Below are 19,026 nucleotides of genomic sequence, written 5' to 3' on the forward strand. Positions count from 1 at the left end.
GGACAATCATGTCCCATTGTCCCCTGTAGGTCATTGCGGTGGTGGGGCAGCAGAACCTGGAGGACAATCATGTCCCACTGTCCATTGTAGGTCATTGCGGTGGTGGGGCAGCAGAACGTGGAGGGCAATCAGGTCCCACTGTCCATTGTCCATAGGTGGAGGACAATCATGTCCCACTGTCCATAGGTCATCGCGGTGGTGGGGCAGCAGAACGTGGAGGGCAAGCGGATCCCGTTCGGCTTCAAGCACCGCACGCTGCCGCACTTCATCAAGGACGACTACGGCCCCGAGAGCCGCGGCTTCGTGGAGAACTCGTACCTGGCCGGGCTCACCCCCACCGAGTTCTTCTTCCACGCCATGGGCGGCCGCGAGGGGCTCATTGATACGGCCGTGAAAACGGCTGAGACCGGTCAGTGCCAGGGGGCACCGGGGTGGGCACCATGGGGTGGGTCAGTGCCGCGAGGGGCTCATTGACACGGCCGTGAAAACGGCTGAGACCGGTCAGTGCCAACGTGGGGATATGGGCACCGGGGTGGGCATTGGGGTGGGTCAGTGCCGCGAGGGGCTCATTGATACGGCCGTGAAAACGGCTGAGACCGGTCAGTGCCAGGGGGCACCGGGGTGGGCATTGGGGTATGGGCAATGGGATATGGGCACCAGTCAGTGCCGCGAGGGGCTCATCGATACAGCTGTGAAAACGGCTGAGACCGGTCAGTGCCAGGGGGCACCGGGGTGGGCACCGGGATGGGCACAGGGGTGTGGGCGCTGGGGATGGGTCAGTGCCGCGAGGGGCTCATTGATACGGCTGTGAAAACGGCTGAGACCGGTCAGTGCCAGGGGGCACCGGGATGGGCACCGGGGTGGGTCAGTGCCGCGAGGGGCTCATCGACACGGCCGTGAAAACGGCTGAGACTGGCAAGTGCCAACGTGGGGATATGGGCATTGGGGTGGGCACTGGGGCACCGGTCAGTGCCGCGAGGGGCTCATTGACACGGCCGTGAAAACGGCTGAGACTGGCAAGTGCCAGGGGGCACCGGGGTGTGGGCATCGGGGTGTGGGTCAGTGCCGCGAGGGGCTCATTGATACGGCTGTGAAAACGGCCGAGACCGGTCAGTGCCAACGTGGGCATATGGGCATTGGGGTGGGCACTGGGGCACTGGTCAGGGCCGCGAGGGGCTCATTGACACGGCCGTGAAAACGGCTGAGACTGGCAAGTGCCATGGGGCATTGGGGTGTGGGCACCGGGGTGGGCACCGGTCAGTGCCGCGAGGGGCTCATTGATACGGCTGTGAAAACGGCTGAGACCGGTCAGTGCCAACGTGGGGATATGGGCATTGGGGTGGGCACTGGGGCACCGGTCAGGGCCGCGAGGGGCTCATCGACACGGCTGTGAAAACCACCGAGACTGGTCAGTGCCATGGGGCACCGGGGTGGGCATTGGGGTGGGTCAGTGCCGCAAGGGGCTCATTGACACGGCTGTGAAAACGGCTGAGACCGGTCAGTGCCAGGGGGCTTCGGGATGTGGGCACTGGGGATGGGTCAGTGCCGTGAGGGGCTCATTGACACGGCTGTGAAAACGGCCGAGACCGGTCAGTGCCAACGTGGGCATGTGGGCACCACGGAGTGGGCACCGGTCAGTGCCAGGGGGCACCGGGATGGGCATTGGGGTGGGCATACTGGGGATGGGTCAGTGCCGCGAGGGGCTCATTGATACGGCCGTGAAAACGGCTGAGACTGGCAAGTGCCAACGTGGGGATATGGGCACCATGGGGATATGGGCATCTTGGGGGTGGGCACCGGTCAGTGCCGCGAGGGGCTCATCGACACGGCCGTGAAAACTGCTGAGACCGGTCAGTGCCAACGTGGGGTGGGCACCGGGGTGTGGGCACTGGGATATGGGCACCGGTCAGTGCCGCGAGGGGCTCATTGACACGGCCGTGAAAACGGCTGAGACTGGCAAGTGCCAACGTGGGGATGGGCACCGGGATGGGCACCGGGGTGTGGGCATTGGGGATGGGTCAGTGCCGCGAGGGGCTCATTGACACGGCCGTGAAAACGGCCGAGACTGGCAAGTGCCAACGTGGGCATATGGGCACTGGGGTGGGCACTGGGGTGTGGGCACTGGGACGGGCACTGGTCAGTGCCACCAGGGTGGGCACCGTGGAGGAAGGAGGTCCAAATGCCACCCAGGGGGGTTGAGGAGATCAGAATGGTGAGGGGAGCGAAGGCTCCTGAGATGGCTCCTGGAACTCCAAACCCTCCTTAGATGCCTCCTGGAGACCCCAAACCCTCCCAAGATGCCTCCAAACCCTCCCCAGATACCTTCTGGAGATTCCAACCCTCCCTAGATGCCTCCAAACCCATCTCAGATTCCTCCAGGATCCCCAAACCCTCCTTAGATGCCTCCTGGAGACCCCAAACCCATCCCAGATGCCTCCAAACCCTCCCCAGATGCCCTCTGTACACCCCCAACCCCATCCCAGATGCCTCCAAACCCTCCCCAGATACCTCCTGGAGACCCAAACCCTCCCCAGATGCCTCCAAACCCTCCCCAGATGCCCCCTGGCCACCCCCAGCCCCACCCAGGTGTCTCCTGACGTGTCCCACCCCTCAGGGTACATCCAGCGGCGGCTGATCAAGTCCATGGAGTCGGTGATGGTCAAGTACGACGCCACGGTGAGGAACTCCATCAACCAGGTGGTGCAGCTGCGCTACGGCGAGGACGGGCTGGCCGGCGAGAGCGTCGAGTTCCAGAACCTGGCCACGCTCAAGCCCTCCAACAAGGCCTTCGAGAAGAAGTGAGGACCTGGGTGGGACACTGGGGCAGGGTGGGGTCAGTGACCACAGTTGGGGTCTTCAGAGGAGTTGGGGAGATCTTGGGGTCTTCAGGTAGGAGCTGGGGACATCTTGAGACCTTCAGATGGGGTCTTCAAAAGAGTTGGGAACATCTTGAGGTCTTGAGATTTGGGTTGGGGACATCTTGGGGTCTTCAGAGGAGTTTTGGACATCTTGAGGTCTCCAACTTGGGGTCTTCCAATTTGGGGTCTTCAGATGGGAGTTGGGGACATCTTGGGGTCATTTGGGACATCTTGGGGTCTTCAAAAGAGTTGGGGACATCTTGAGGTGTTTAGATTTGGGTTGGGGACATCTTGGGGTCTTCAGGTGGCTCCTCCCAAGGTTTCAGACCCATCTTGAGGTCCCCAAGTTGTTCCTTCCAGAAGTTCAAAGGAGCTGGGGACATCTTGGGGTCTTCAAAAGAGTTTTGGACACCTTGGGGACTTCAAGTGGTTCATCCCTAAAGTTGGGGACATCTTGGGGTCTTCAGAAGAACTGGGGACACTTGGGGTCTTCAGGTGGCTCCTTCCAAGGTTTCAGACCCATCTTGAGGTCCCCAAGTGGCTCCTTCCAGAAGCTGAGGACATTTGGGGTCTTCAAGTGGCTCCTCCCAAACCCGGGTGACATTTTGGTGTCCTCAACCTCTTCCACACCAGGAGCCACCTCGGTGTCCCCAACCTTCTCCTGCCAAACTTTGGTCACGTTTTGGTGTCCCCAACCTTCTCCTACCCAACCTGGACCAGCTTTTCTGGTGTCCCCAAGCTCCTCCAGGCTGCCATGGGTGACACTTTGGTGTCCCCAGGGTGTCCCCAAGGTGTCCCCTCGCTGTCCCCAGGTTCAAGTTTGACTACACCAACGAGCGGGCGCTGCGCCGGACGCTGCAGGAGGAGCTGGTCAAGGACATCCTGTCCAACGCCCACATCCAGAACGAGCTGGAGCGCGAGTTCGACCGCATGCGCGAGGACAGGGAGGTGCTCAGGGTCATCTTCCCCACCGGGGACAGCAAGGTGACACCAGAACCCCACTGAGATCCACCAAAACCTCATTGAGATACCCCAAAACCCCACTGAGATCCACCAAAACCCCATTGAGATCCACCAGAACCCCATCGAGATCCACCAAAACCCCACTGAGATACCCCAAAACCCCACTGAGATCCACCAAAACCCCACTGAGATACCCCAAAATCCAAAATTCCTCTTTTTGGTGTTCATGGAGGTGCTCAGGGTCATCTTCCCCACCGGGGACAGCAAGGTGACACCAAAACCCCATTGAGATACACTAAAACCCCATTGAGATCCACCAAAACCCCATTGAGATCCACCAAAACCCCACTGAGATAACCTAAAACCCAACTGAGATCCACCAAAACCCCATTGAGATACCCCAAACCCAACTGAGATCCACCAAAACCTCATTGAGATACCCCAAAACCCAACTGAGATCCACCAAAACCCCATTGAGATCCACCAAAACCCAACTGAGATACCCCAAAACCCAACTGAGATCCACCAAAACCTCATTGAGATACCCCAAAACCCCATTGAGATCCACCAAAACCCCACTGAGATCCACCAGAACCCAACCAAGATACCCCAAAACCCCACTGAGATCCACCAAAACCCACCTGAGATCCACCAAAACCCACCTGAGATCCACCAGAACCCCATTGAGATACCCCAAAACCCAACTGAGATCCACCAGAACCCCATTGAGATCCACCAAAACCCAACTGAGATCCACCAAAACCCACCTGAGATCCACCAAAACCCAACCGAGATCCACCAAAACCCCACTGAGATACCCCAAAACCCCACTGAGATCCACCAAAACCCCACTGAGATCCACCAAAACCCCATTGAGATCCACCAAAACCCCATTGAGATCCACCAAAACCCCACTGAGATCCACCAAAACCCGACTGAGATCCACCAGAACCCCATTGAGATCCACCAAAACTCCATTGAGATCCCCCAAAACCCCACTGAGATGCACCAAAACCTCATTGAGATCCACCAAAATCCAACCAAGATGCCCCATTTTTGGGGTCCCTTTCCCGTTTTTGGGGTCCCTTTCCCATTTTTGGGTCCCTTTCCCGTTTTTGGGGTCCCTTTCCCGTTTTTGGGGTCCCTTTCCCGTTTCTGGGTTCCTGACCCCGTTCCGGTCCCTGTCCCCAGGTGGTGCTCCCCTGTAACCTGCTCCGCATGATCTGGAACGCGCAGAAGATTTTCCACATCAACTCCCGGCTGCCCTCGGACCTGCACCCGGTCAAGGTGGTCGAGGGTGAGTGGGGCCTGCGCTGCTCCTTCCAGAACGTTCTGGAGATCCCTGAGTTCCTCAGGAAGGTTCTGGAGATCTTTGAGTCCCTCAGAAACATTTTGGAGATCCTTGAGTCCCTCAGGAAGTTGGGATGGGTTTGGAGATGCTCTGGAAGGTTCTGGAGATCCTCGGCTCCCTCAGGAAGCCGTGATGGGTTTGGAGATGTTCTGGAAGGTTCCTCAGGAAGCTGTGGTGGGTTTGGAGATGCTCTGGAAGGTTCTGGAGGTTCTTTGGTTCCTCAGGAAGCTGTGATGGGTTTTGGGTCCCTCAGGAAGGTTCTGGAGGTCCTTGAGTCCCTCAAGAAGGTTCTGGAGGCCCTCAGGATGGGTTTGGGGTTCATTTAGGAAGGTTCTGGAGGTTCTTTGGTTCCTCAGGAAGCTGTGATGGGTTTGGAGGTGCTCTGGAAGGTTCCTCAGGAAGCTCTGTTGGGTTTGGAGATGCTCCAGAAGGTTCTGGAGATCCCTGAGTCCCTCAGGAAGCTGTGATGAGTTCAGAGATGTTCTGGAAGGTTCTGGAAGGTCCCTCAGGAAGCTGTGATGGGTTCAGAGATGTTCTGGAAGGTTCCTCAGGAAGCTGTGGTGGGTTCAGAGATGTTCCGGAAGGTTCTGGAAGGTTCCTCAGGAAGCTGTGGTGGGTTTGGAGATGTTCTGGAAGGTCCCTCAGGAAGCTGTGATGGGTTCAGAGATGTTCCGGAAGGTTCTGGAGATCCCTGAGTCCCTCAGGAAGCTGTGATGGGTTCAGAGATGTTCTGGAAGGTTCTGGAGGTTCTTTGGTCCCTTGGAAAGCTGTGACGGGTTCAGAGATGTTCCAGAAGGTTTCTCAGGAAGCTGTGGTGGGTTCAGAGATGTTCTGGAAGGTTCCTCAGGAAGCTGTGGTGGGTTCAGAGATGTTCTGGAAGGTTCCTCAGGAAGCTGTGTTGGGTTTGGAGATGCTCTGGAAGGTTCCTCAGGAAGCTCTGTTGGGTTCAGAGGTGTTCCGGAAGGTTCTGGAAGGTCCCTCAGGAAGCTGTGGTGGGTTCAGAGATGTTCCAGAAGGTTCTGGAAGGTTCCTCAGGAAGCTGTGGTGGGTTCAGAGATGTTCCAGAAGGTTCCTCAGGAAGCTGTGGTGGGTTCAGAGATGTTCCGGAAGGTTCTGGAAGGTTCCTCAGGAAGCTGTGGTGGGTTCAGAGATGTTCTGGAAGGTTCTGGAAGGTTCCTCAGGAAGCTCTGGTGGGTTCAGAGCTGTTCCGGAAGGTTCTGGAAGGTCCCTCAGGAAGCTGTGGTGGGTTCAGAGATGTTCCGGAAGGTTCTGGAAGGTCCCTCAGGAAGCTGTGTTGGGTTTGGAGATGCTCCGGAAGGTTCTGGAGATCCCTGAGTCCCTCAGGAAGCTGTGGTGGGTTCAGAGATGTTCCGGAAGGTTCTGGAAGGTTCCTCAGGAAGCTGTGGTGGGTTCAGAGATGCTCCGGAAGGTTCCTCAGGAAGCTCTGGTGGGTTCAGAGATGTTCCAGAAGGTTCCTCAGGAAGCTGTGGTGGGTTTGGAGATGTTCCGGAAGGTTCTGGAAGGTCCCTCAGGAAGCTGTGGTGGGTTCAGAGATGTTCCGGAAGGTTCCTCAGGAAGCTGTGGTGGGTTCAGAGATGCTCTGGAAGGTCCCTCAGAAAGCTGTGATGGGTTCAGAGATGCTCCAGAAGGTTCTGGAGATCCCTGGGTCCCTCAGGAAGCTGTGGTGGGTTCAGAGATGCTCCGGAAGGTTCTGGAAGGTCCCTCAGGAAGCTCTGGTGGGTTCAGAGATGTTCCGGAAGGTTCTGGAAGGTCCCTCACCCCCTGGCCCCGCTGTCCCGCAGGGGTGAAGGAGCTGAGCCGCAAGCTGGTGATCGTGAATGGGGAGGACCCGCTGAGCCGGCAGGCGCAGGAGAACGCCACGCTGCTCTTCAACATCCACCTGCGCTCCACGCTCTGCAGCCGCCGCATGGTGGAGGAGTTCCGGCTCAGCGGGGAGGCCTTCGACTGGCTGCTGGGGGAGATCGAGTCCAAGTTCAACCAGGCCATCGTGAGTGGGGTTTGGGGTCATTCCGGGGGGTTTGGGGTGGGTTTGGGGTGTTTGGGGTTTGGGGTCAGGGTTTGGGGTTTGGGGTCAGTGTTTGGGGTACCTTCAATTGGCTGCTGGGGGAAATCGAGTCCAAGTTCAACCAGGCCATCGTGAGTGGGGGGTTTGGGGGATTTGGGGTCATTTTGGGGGGTTTGGGGTCAGGGTTTGAGGTTTGGGGTCAGGGTTTGGGGTCAAGGTTTGGGGTTTGGGGTCAGGGTTTGAGGTTTGGGGTCAGGGTTTGATGGTTTGGGGTCAGTGTTTGGGGTCAGGGTTTGGGGTCAGTGTTTGGGGTGCCTTCGACTGGCTGCTGGGGGAAATCGAGTCCAAGTTCAACCAGGCCATCGTGAGTGGGGGGTTTAAGGGATTTGGGGTCATTTTGGGGTGTTTGGGGTCAGGGTTTGGGGTACCTTCAATTGGCTGCTGGGCGAGATCGAGTCCAAGTTCAACCAGGCCATCGTGAGTAGGGGGTTTGGGGGATTTGGGGGGTTTTGGGGTCATTCCTGGGGGTTTGGGGTGGGTTTGAGGGTCAGGGTTTGGGGTCAGTGTTTGGGGTTTGGGGTCAGTGTTTGGGGTGCCTTCAATTGGCTGCTGGGCGAGATCGAGTCCAAGTTCAACCAGGCCATCGTAAATAGGGGGTCTGGGGGGTTTGGGGTCATTTTGGGGGGTTTGGGGTCATTTCTGGGGGGCTTTGGGTGGGTTTGGGGTCAGTGTTTGGGGTCAGTGTTTGATGGTTTGGGGTCAGGGTTTGGGGTCAGTGTTTGGGGTGCCTTCGACTGGCTGCTGGGGGAAATCGAGTCCAAGTTCAACCAGGCCATCGTAAATAGGGGGTTTGGGGTCATTCTGGGGGGTTTGGGGTCAGTGTTTGATGGTTTGGGGTCAGGGTTTGGGGTTTGGGGTCAGTGTTTGGGGTTTGGGGTCAGGGTTTGGGGTGCCTTTGACTGACTGGGCGAGATCAAGTCCAAGTTCAACCAGGCCATTGTCAGTGGGGGTTTGGGGTGTTTGGGGTCATTCCTTGGGGATTTGGGATCATCTTTGGGGTTTGGTGACCCCACTGTCACACTGTGCTGTCCCCGTGTCCCCTCAGGCACACCCTGGTGAGATGGTTTGGGGTCACTCTGGGGTTTGGTGACACTGCTGTCCCCTCAGGCCCACCCTGGGGAGATGGTTTGGGGTCATTGTGGGGTTGTGACACTCTGGGGTTTGGTGACACTCTGTTTGTCCCCATGTCCCCTCAGGCGCACCCCGGGGAGATGGTGGGCGCGCTGTGGACAGTTTGGGGTCACTCTGGACAGTTTGGGGTCACTCTGGATGGTTTGGTGACACTCTGGGGTTTGGTGACACTGCTGTCCCCTCAGGCCCACCCTGGTGAGATGGTGGGCGCGCTGAGGACAGTTTGGGGTCACTCTGGGGTTTGGTGATGTTCTCCTGTCCCCGTGTCCCCTCAGGCACACCCCGGGGAGATGGTTTGGGGTCACTCTGGATGGTTTAGGGTCACTCTGGATGGTTTGTTGACACTCTGGGGTTTGGTGACACTCAGGATGGTTTGGTGACACTCTGTCTGTCCCCTCAGGCCCATCCTGGGGAGATGGTCTGGGGTCACTCTGGGGTTTGGTGACACTCTAGACGGTTTGGTGACACTCCATTTGTCCCCTCAGGCGCACCCCGGGGAGATGGTGGGCACGCTGTGGACAGTTTGGGGTCACTCTGGATGGTTTGGTGACACCCTGTCTGTCCCCTCAGGCGCACCCCGGGGAGATGGTGGGCGCGCTGTGGACAGTTTGGGGTCCCTCTGGATGGTCTGGGGTCACTCTGGGGTTTGGTGACACTCAGGATGGTTTGGTGACACTCCATTTGTCCCCTCAGGCCCATCCCGGGGAGATGGTTTGGGGTCACTCTGGATGGTTTAGGGTCACTCTGGATGGTTTGTTGACACTCTGGGGTTTGGTGACACTCTGTCTGTCCCCTCAGGCGCACCCCGGGGAGATGGTGGGCGCTCTGTGGACAGTTTGGGGTCACTCTGGACAGTTTAGGGTCACTCTGGATGGTCTGGGGTCACTCTGGGGTTTGGTGACACTCTGTTTGTCCCCATGTCCCCTCAGGCGCACCCCGGGGAGATGGTGGGCGCGCTGTGGACAGTTTGGGGTCACTCTGGATGGTTGGGTGACACTCTGGGGTTTGGTGACACTGCTGTCCCCTCAGGCCCACCCTGGTGAGATGGTGGGCGCGCTGAGGACAGTTTGGGGTCACTCTGGGGTTTGGTGATGTTCTCCTGTCCCCGTGTCCCCTCAGGCACACCCCGGGGAGATGGTTTGGGGTCACTCTGGATGGTTTAGGGTCACTCTGGATGGTTTGTTGACACTCTGGGGTTTGGTGACACTCTGTCTGTCCCCTCAGGCCCATCCTGGGGAGATGGTCTGGGGTCACTCTGGGGTTTGGTGACACTCAGGATGGTTTGGTGACACTCCATTTGTCCCCTCAGGCGCACCCCGGGGAGATGGTGGGCGCACTGTGGACAGTTTGGGGTCACTCTGGACAGTTTAGGGTCACTCTGGATGGTCTGGGTCACTCTGGGGTTTGGTGACACTCTGGGGTTTGGTGACACTGAGGATGGTTTGGTGACACTCTGGATGGTTTGGTGACACTCAGGATGGTTTGGTGACACTCTGTCTGTCCCCTCAGGCCCATCCTGGGGAGATGGTCTGGGGTCACTCTGGGGTTTGGTGACACTCTAGATGGTTTGGTGACACTCCATTTGTCCCCTCAGGCGCACCCCGGGGAGATGGTGGGCGCTCTGTGGACAGTTTGGTGACACTCTGGGGTTTGTTGACACTCTGGGGTTTGGTGACACTCTGTCTGTCCCCTCAGGCGCACCCCGGGGAGATGGTGGGCGCTCTGTGGACAGTTTGGGGTCACTCTGGGGTTTGGTGACACTGCTGTCCCCGTGTCCCCTCAGGCGCACCCTGGTGAGATGGTGGGCGCCCTGGCCGCGCAGTCGCTGGGCGAGCCGGCCACGCAGATGACCCTCAACACGTTCCACTACGCGGGCGTGTCGGCCAAGAACGTCACGCTGGGCGTGCCGCGCCTCAAGGAGCTCATCAACATCTCCAAGAAGCCCAAGACGCCGTCGCTGACGGTGTTCCTGCTGGGCCAGAGCGCCCGCGACGCCGAGCGCGCCAAGGTGGCACCGGGGACGCGCTGGGGACGCGCTGGGGACACGCTGGGGACACGCTGGGGACACGCGGGGGGATGGAGGTGGTGGCTCTGTGGGGTTGGGTCCTCACAGCTCTGTGGTGGCTCCATGGGTTTGTGTCCCCATGGTGGCCCTGTGGCTTTGTGTCCCCTCTGTGTCCCCACAGCCCTGTGGTGGCTCCATGGTTTTGTGTCCCCATGGTGGCCCTGTGGCTTTGTGTCCCCGTGGTGGCTCTGTGGGGTTGGGTCCTCACAGCTCTGTGGTGGCTCCATGGCTTCACATCCTCATGGTGGCTCTGTGGGTTTGTGTCCCCTCTGTGTCCCCACAGCCCTGTGGTGGCTCCATGGGTTTGTGTCCCCATGGTGGCCCTGTGGCTTTGTGTCCCCTCTGTGTCCCCACAGCCCTGTGGTGGCTCCATGGCTTTGTGTCCCCATGGTGGCCCTGTGGCTTTGTGTCACCTCCTTGTCCCCACAGCCCTGTGGTGGCTCCATGGATTTGTGTCCCCATGGTGGCCCTGTGGGGTTGGGTCCTCACAGCTCTGTGGTGGCTCCATGGGTTTGTGTCACCTCTGTGTCCCCACAGCCCTGTGGTGGCTCCATGGCTTCATGTCCCCATGGTGGCCCTGTGGGGTTGGGTCCTCACAGCTCTGTGGTGGCTCTATGGGTTTGTGCCGCTATGGTGGCCCTGTGGCTTTGGGTCTCCTCTGTGTCCCTGTGTCTTCCGTGTCCCCATGTCCCTGTCCTGTGTCCCCTCAGGGCATCCTGTGCCACCTGGAGCACAGTGCACCCAATGTCCCTCTGTCCCCAATGTCTCCAGGACATCCTGTGCCGCCTGGAGCACACCACACCCAATGTCCCCGTGTCCCTTGACTGTCCCAATGTCCCAGTGTCCCTCTGTCCCCAATGTCCCAGTGTCCCCATGTCCCCATGTCCCCTGACTGTCCCCGTGTCCCCGTGTCCCCAGGACATCCTGTGCCGCCTGGAGCACACCATACCCAATGTCCCAGTGTCCCTCTGTCCCCAATGTCCCCTGGCTGTCCCCAGTGTCCCTCTGTCCCCAATGTCCCCAGGACATCCTGTGCCGCCTGGAGCACACCATACCCAATGTTCTCCATGTCCCCAATGTCCCCATGTCCCCTGACTGTCCCCAATGTCCCAGTGTCCCTCTGTCCCCAATGTCCCCTGTCTGTCCCCAATGTCCCAGTGTCCCTCTGTCCCCAATGTCCCCTGTCTGTCCCCGTGTCCCCAATGTCCCCAATGTCCCTCTGTCCCCAATGTCCCTCTGTCCCCAATGTCCCCTGACTGTCCCCATGTCCCCAGGACATCCTGTGCTGCCTGGAGCACACCACACCCAATGTCCCCATGTCCCCTGACTGTCCCCAATGTCCCAGTGTCCCTCTGTCCCCAATGTCCCCATGTCCCCTGACTGTCCCCATGTCCCCTGACTGTCCCCAATGTCCCCAGGACATCCTGTGCCGCCTGGAGCACACCACACCCAATGTCCCCAATGTCCCCTGACTGTCCCCAATGTCCCCAATGTCCCAGTGTCCCCTGACTGTGTTTAATGTCTCCATGTCCCCAGGACATCCTGTGCCGCCTGGAGCACAGCACACCCAATGTCCCAGTGTCCCCTGACTGTCCCCATGTCCCCAATGTCCCCAGGACATCCTGTGCCGCCTGGAGCACGGCACACCCAATGTCCCCTGACTGTCCCCAATGTCCCCTGACTGTGTTTAATGTCCCCAATGTCCCCAGGACATCCTGTGCCGCCTGGAGCACACCACACCCAATGTCCCCATGTCCCCTGTCTGTCCCCAATGTCCCCATGTCCCCAATGTCCCCTGACTGTCCCCAATGTCCCAGTGTCCCCATGTCCCCATGTCCCCTGACTGTCCCCAATGTTCTCCATGTCCCCAATGTCCCTCTGTTGCCAGTGTCCCCAATGTCCCCTGACTGTCCCCATGTCCCCAGGACATCCTGTGCCGCCTGGAGCACAGCACACCCAATGTCCCCAATGTCCCCAGTGTCCCTCTGTCCCCAATGTCCTTCATGTCCCCAATGTCCCCATGTCTCCTGATTGTCCCCAATGTTCTCCATGTCCCCAATGTCCCCAGTGTCCCCTGACTGTCCCCATGTCCCCAGTGTCCCCTGACTGTGTTTAATGTCCCCGTGTCCCCAGGACATCCTGTGCCGCCTGGAGCACACCACGCTGCGCAAGGTGACGGCCAACACCGCCATCTACTACGACCCCAACCCGCAGAGCACGGTGGTGGCCGAGGACCAGGAGTGGGTCAACGTCTACTACGAGATGCCCGACTTCGACGTGAGCCGCATCTCGCCGTGGCTGCTGCGCGTCGAGCTCGACCGCAAGCACATGACCGACCGCAAGCTGACCATGGAGCAGATCGCCGAGAAGATCAACGCCGGTGGGTGGGCCGGGCGCGGGCTCTGGGGGGTCCTGGGGGGACCTGAGGGGGTGTGAGGGTGTCTGAGGAGCTTTTGGGGAGTTCTGAGGGGGTTTGAGGTGATTTGGAGGAGGTTTGAGGGCATCTGAGGAGCTTTTGGGGAGTTCTGAGGGGGTTTGAGGGCATCTGAGGAGCTTTTGGGGAGTTCTGAGGGGGTTTGAGGGTGTCTGAGGAACTTTTGGGGAGTTCTGTGGGGGCTTGGGGTGATTTGGAGGAGGTTTGAGGGCATCTGAGGAGCTTCTGAGGGACCTGGAGGGGGTTTGAGGGCATCTGAGGAGCTTTTGGGGAGTTCTGAGGGGGTTTGAGGGCATCTGAGGAGCTTTTGGGGGGTTCTGAGGTGGGTCAGGGGACCTGGAGGGGGTTTGAGGTGATTTGGAGGAGTTTTGAGGGTGTCTGAGGAGTTCTGGGGGACCTGGAGGGGGTTTGAGGGCATCTGAGGAGCTTTTGGGGAGTTCTGAGGGGTTTGCGGGGGGTCTTTGGGGACCTGGAGGGGGTTTGGGGTGATTTGGAGGACGTTTGAGGGCATCTGAGGAGCTTCTGAGGGGGTTTGGGGGGATCTTTGGGTGACCTGGAGGGGGTTTGGGGCGATTTGGAGGAGTTTTGAGGGCATCTGAGGAGCTTTTGGGGGGTTCTGAGGGGGTTTGAGGGCATCTAAGGAGCTTCTGGGGGACCTGGAGGGGGTTTGAGGTGCCCTGGATGAGGTTTGAGGGTATCTGAGGAGGTTTTGGGGAGTTCTGAGGGAGTTTGGGGTGATTTGGAAGGGGTTTGAGGTGATTTGGAGGAGGTTTGAGAGCATCTGAGAAGCTTTTGAGATGCCTGAAGGGGTTTGAGGTGGTCTGGATGAGGTTTTAGGGTCTTGTGGATGAGTCTGGAGGAGCTTTTGAGGGACCTGGAGGGAATTTGTGGTGACCTGGAAAGGTTTGAGGGCATCTGAGGAGGCTTTGGGGTGTTCTGAGGGTGTTCAGGGGACCTGGAGGGGGATTGAGGTGGTCTGGAAGAGGTTAGAGGGTGATTGAGGAGGTTTTGGGGGGTTCTGAGGGAATTTGTGGGACCTGGATGAGCTTTGAGGGCATCTGAGCAGCTTCTTAAGCACCTGAAGGTGGTTTGAGGTGACCTGGATGAGGTTTGAGGGTATCTGAGGAGCTTTTGGGGGGTTCTGAGGGGGTTTGGGGGACTTGGAGGGGGTTTGAGGTGACCTGGATGAGCTTTGAGGGCATCTCAGGAGCTTTTTGAGGATCTGGAGTGACCCTTGAAGGCATCTGAGGGCTCTTCCAGGAGCTCAGTGTGAGCCTGGAGGAGCTCTGGGATGATCTGGAGGAGCTTTGGTGGCTCCCGGCCGATCCTTGAGGACCCCCTGGAGGTCCCTTGGGTGCCATCACCCCGGGGTGACCCTGTCCCCACCCCGTGTCCCCCCCAGGCTTCGGTGACGACCTCAACTGCATCTTCAACGACGACAACGCCGAGAAGCTGGTGCTGCGCATCCGCATCATGAACAGCGACGAGAACAAGATGCAGGAGGTGCGCGGGGACCGGGGACACCTTGGGGACACCTTGGGGACACCTTGGGGACAGCTTGGGGACACCTCGGGGACAGCTTGGGGACAGCTTGGGGACACCTTGGGGACACCTTGGGGACACTTGGGGACATCTCAGGGACACCTCAGGGGACACCTTGGGGACAGCTTGGGGACACCTCAGGGACACCTTGGGGACAGCTTGGGGACACCTCGGGGACATCTCAGGGACACCTCGGGGACATCTCAGAGGACACCTTGGGGACACTTGGGGACACCTCAGGGACACCTCGGGGACACCTCGGGGACACCTTGGGGACACCTCAGGGGACACCTTGGGGACACCTCGGGGACACCTTGGGGACACCTTGGGGACACCTTGGGGACATCTCAGGGACACCTCGGGGACACCTCAGGGGACACCTCAGGGACACCTCAGGGACCTCAGGGACACCCCAGGGACACCTCAGAGCCACCTCAGGGGACACCTCGGGGACAGCTCGGGGACATCTCAGGGGACACCTCAGGGACACTTGGGGACAGCTTGGGGACACCTCAGGGGACACCCCAGGGATACCTCAGGGACACCTCAGAGGACACCTCAGGGGACATCTTGGGGACACCTCAGGGACACCTCAGGGACATCTCAGGGGACAGCTTGGGGACACCTCAGGGGACACTTGGGGACACCTCGGGGACACCTCGGGGACAGCTTGGGGACACCTAGGGGACACCTTAGGGGACACCTTGGGGACACCTTGGGGACAGCTTGGGGACACTTGGGGACATCTCAGGGGACACCTTGGGGACACTTGGGGACAGCTTGGGGGACACTTCAGGGGACAGCTCAGGGGACACCTCGGGGACACCTCAGGGACATCTCAGGGGACACCTCAGGGACACCTTGGGGACACCTTGGGGACACCTCAGGGGACACCTCAGGGACAGCTTGGGGACACCTCGGGGACACCTCGGGGCCGCCTGGCGTGGCCGGGGCCTCAGCCGTGTCCCACCGTGTCCCCAGGAGGAGGAGGTGGTGGACAAGATGGACGACGACGTCTTCCTGCGCTGCATCGAGTCCAACATGCTGACGGACATGACGCTGCAGGGCATCGAGCAGATCAGCAAGGTGGGGACACCTGGGAGGGGGTTTGGGGACACCTGGGGAGGCTTGGGGACACCTGGAGGGGTCCATGAAGGAATGAGAGGTCACCAGAGATACCATGGTGACCTTCAGGAGGTTCCAGAAGACCTTTGGAAGGTCCAGAATGGTCTCTGTGGGCACCTGAGAAGGTGTTTGGGTAGCACCAGGTGCTCTGAGGTTGAAGATCTCCAGGTGGATCTTGAGGAACATCAGGAGCTCTCCATGGTGACCTTCAGGAGGTTCCGAAAGATCTTTAGAAGATCTGGGACACCCATGGTGACACTTGTGAGCACCTGAGAAGGTCTTTGAGCACCACCAGGTGCTCTGAGGGTTCAGGATCTCCAGGTGGATCTTGAGGAACATCAGGAGGTCTCCATGGTGACCTTCAGGAGGTTCCAGAAGACCTTTGGAAGGTCCAGAATGGTCTCTGTGGGCACCTGAGGAGGTGTTTGGGTACCACCAGGTGCTCTGAGGGTTCAGGATCTCCAGGTGGATCCTGAGGAGCATCAGGAGCTCTCCATGGAGAATTGAGGAGGTTCCAGGAGACCTTTAGAAGGTCCAGAATGGTCTCTGTGGGCACCTGAGGAGGTGTTTGGGTACCACCAGGTGCTCTGAGGTTGAGGATCTCCAGGTGGATCTTGAGGAACATCAGGAGGTTTCCATGGTGACCTTCAGGAGGTTCCAAGAGACCTTTAGAAGGTCCAGAATGGTCTCTGTGGGCACCTGAGGAGGTGTTTGGGTACCACCAGGCGCTCTGAGGGTTCAGGATCTCCAGGTGGATCTTGAGGAACATCAGGAGCTCTCCATGGTGACCTTCAGGAGGTTCCAGGAGACCTTTAGGAGATCAGGGACACCCATGGTGACACTTGTGGCCACCTGAGAAGGTCTTTGAGCACCACCGGGTGCTCTGAGAGTTCGAGATCTCCAGGTGGATCTTGAGGAACATCAGGAGGTCTCCATGGTGACCTTCAGGAGGTTCCAGAAGACCTTTAGAAGGTCCAGAATGGTCTCTGTGGGCACCTGAGGAGGTGTTTGGGTAGCACCAGGTGCTCTGAGGTTGAAGATCTCCAGGTGGATCCTGAGGAACATCAGGAGGTCTCCATGGTGACCTTCAGGAGGTTCCAAGAGACCTTTAGAAGGCCCAGAATGGTCTCTGTGGGCACCTGAGGAGGTGTTTGGGTAGCACCAGGTGCTCTGAGGGTTCGAGATCTCCAGGTGGATCCTGAGGAACATCAGGAGGTCTTCATGGTGACCTTCAGGAGGTTCTGAAAGATCTTTAGAAGATCTGGGACACCCATGGTGACACTTGTGAGCACCTGAGAAGGTCTTTGAGCACCACCAGGTGCTCTGAGGGTTCAGGATCTCCAGGTGGATCTTGAGGAACATCAGGAGCTCTCCATGGTGACCTTCAGGAGGTTCCAAAAGACCTTTAGAAGGTCCAGAATGGTCTCTGTGGGCACCTGAGGAGGTGTTTGGGTACCACCGGGTGCTCTGAGGGTTCAGGATCTCCAGGTGGATCTTGAGGAGCATCAGGAGCTCTCCATGGAGAATTGAGGAGGTTCCAGGAGACCTTTAGGAGATCAGGGACTGCCGTGGTGACACCGCGGTGACCCTGCTGTCCCCTCCTGGCCAGGTGTACATGCACCTGCCGCAGACGGACAACAAGAAGAAGATCATCATCACCGAGGACGGCGAGTTCAAGGCTCTGCAGGAGTGGATCCTGGAGACTGACGGCGTCAGCCTGATGCGGGTGCTGAGCGAGAAGGACGTGGACCCCGTGCGCACCACGTCCAACGACATCGTGGAGATCTTCACCGTGAGTCTCCTGGGCTGGGGACACCTGGGCTTTGAGGGACATCATGGTCCTCATGGTCCTCATGGTGCATGGTCTCCAATGACATCGTGGAGATCTTCACCGTGAGTCTCCTGGGCTGGGGACACCTGGGCTGGGGTTTGAGGGACATCATGGTCCTCATGGTGCATGGTCTCCAATGACATCGTGGAGATCTTCACCGTCAGTTTCCTGGGCTTGAGGGACGTCATGGTCCTCATGGTGGAGATCTTCACCTGGGGACACCTGGGACAGGGACATCCAGGCTGGGGTTTGAGGGTCATCGTGGTCTTTGTAGTCCTCATAGTGCATGGTCTCCAAAAAACATGGTGGAGATCTTCACCGTGAGTGTCCTGGGCTGGGATTTGAGGAACATCATGGTCCTCATGGTGCATGATCTCCAACAACAATATGGAGATCTTCACTGTGAGTCACCTGTGGGGTGAGGGACACACTTAGGGGCTCATGGAGATCTTCACCGTGAGTCTCCTGGGCTGGGGACACCTGGGGTTTGAGGGACATCATGGTCCTCATGATGGAGATCTTCACCGTGAGTCTCCTGGGCTGGGGACACCTGGGCTTTGAGGGACATCATGGTCCTCATGGTGCATGATCTCCAATGACATTGTGGAGATCTTCACCGTGAGTCTCCTGGGCTGGGGACACCTGGGGTTTGAGGGACATCATGGTCCTCATGGTGGAGATCTTCACCGTGAGTGTCCTGTGGGGTGAGGGACACCTGGGCTGGGGTTTGAGGGACATCATGGTCCTCATGGTGCATGGTCTCCAATGACATCGTGGAGATCTTCACCGTGAGTCTCCTGGGCTGGGGACACCTGGGGGTCAGGGACACACCTGAGGGCTCATGGAGATCTTCACCGTGAGTCTCCTGGGCTGGGGTTTGAGGGACGTCATGGTCCTCATGGTGGAGATCTTCACCTGGGGACACCTGGGACAGGGACATCTGGGCTGGGGTTTGAGGGACATCATGGTCCTCATGGTCCTCATGGTGCACGATCTCCAAAAACATGGTGGAGATCTTCACGTGAGTGTCCTGGGCTGGGATTTGAGGAACATCACAGTCCTCATGGTGCATGATCTCCAACAACAATATGGAGATCTTCACCATGAGTCACCTGGGGGGTCAGGGACACACCTGGGTGGGGGTTTGAGGGACATCTGGATCCTCATGGTCCTCATGGTGCACGATCTCCAATGACATCATGGAGATGTTCACCGTGAGTCACCTGGGGACACCTGGGCTGGGGTTTGAGGGACATCTGGGTCTTCATGACCGTGAGTCACCTGGAGACCCCTGGGCTGGGGTTTAAAGGACATCAGGGTCCTCATGGTGGAGATCTTCACAGATCACCTGGGGACACCTGGGGCGTGAGGGACACCCGGGTGATGGCATCCCCAGGTTTTGGGATTATGGATGCCTGGATTTGGGAATTCCCACCCCCTGAATTTTGGGATTTTGGCAGTTCCCACCCCCTGGATTGAAGATTTCCCATCCTGTAGATTTTGGGATTTGTGGATGCCTGGATCTGAGGATTTCCCACCCCCTGGATTTTTGGCAGTTCCCACGCCCTGGATTGAAGATTTCCCATCCTGTAGATTTTGGGATTTATGGATGCCTGGATTTGGGAATTCCCACCCCCTGA

The 19,026-nt window shown here is 58.6% G+C and overlaps 1 protein-coding gene across 7 annotated transcripts in view; it reads left to right on the top strand.

Moving 5' to 3' along the window:
• The window catches only part of POLR2A (RNA polymerase II subunit A), a 68,533-nt gene that overhangs the window by 41,954 nt on the left and 7,553 nt on the right, over positions 1–19,026 (top strand). For all 7 annotated transcript variants that reach the window (XM_064737422.1, XM_064737425.1, XM_064737426.1 and 4 more), the window contains 10 exons: positions 187–409; positions 2,615–2,798; positions 3,671–3,842; positions 5,013–5,118; positions 6,975–7,180; positions 10,173–10,397; positions 12,588–12,834; positions 14,291–14,391; positions 15,412–15,516; positions 17,165–17,347. In XM_064737422.1, the coding sequence (XP_064593492.1) occupies positions 187–409; positions 2,615–2,798; positions 3,671–3,842; positions 5,013–5,118; positions 6,975–7,180; positions 10,173–10,397; positions 12,588–12,834; positions 14,291–14,391; positions 15,412–15,516; positions 17,165–17,347 (1,752 nt within the window). The remainder of the gene's footprint in view (positions 1–186; positions 410–2,614; positions 2,799–3,670; positions 3,843–5,012; positions 5,119–6,974; positions 7,181–10,172; positions 10,398–12,587; positions 12,835–14,290; positions 14,392–15,411; positions 15,517–17,164; positions 17,348–19,026) is intronic.

The sequence above is a fragment of the Zonotrichia leucophrys genome, unplaced genomic scaffold (assembly GCF_028769735.1).
Source record: "Zonotrichia leucophrys gambelii isolate GWCS_2022_RI unplaced genomic scaffold, RI_Zleu_2.0 Scaffold_55_320004, whole genome shotgun sequence".
Classification (NCBI taxonomy): domain Eukaryota; kingdom Metazoa; phylum Chordata; class Aves; order Passeriformes; family Passerellidae; genus Zonotrichia; species Zonotrichia leucophrys.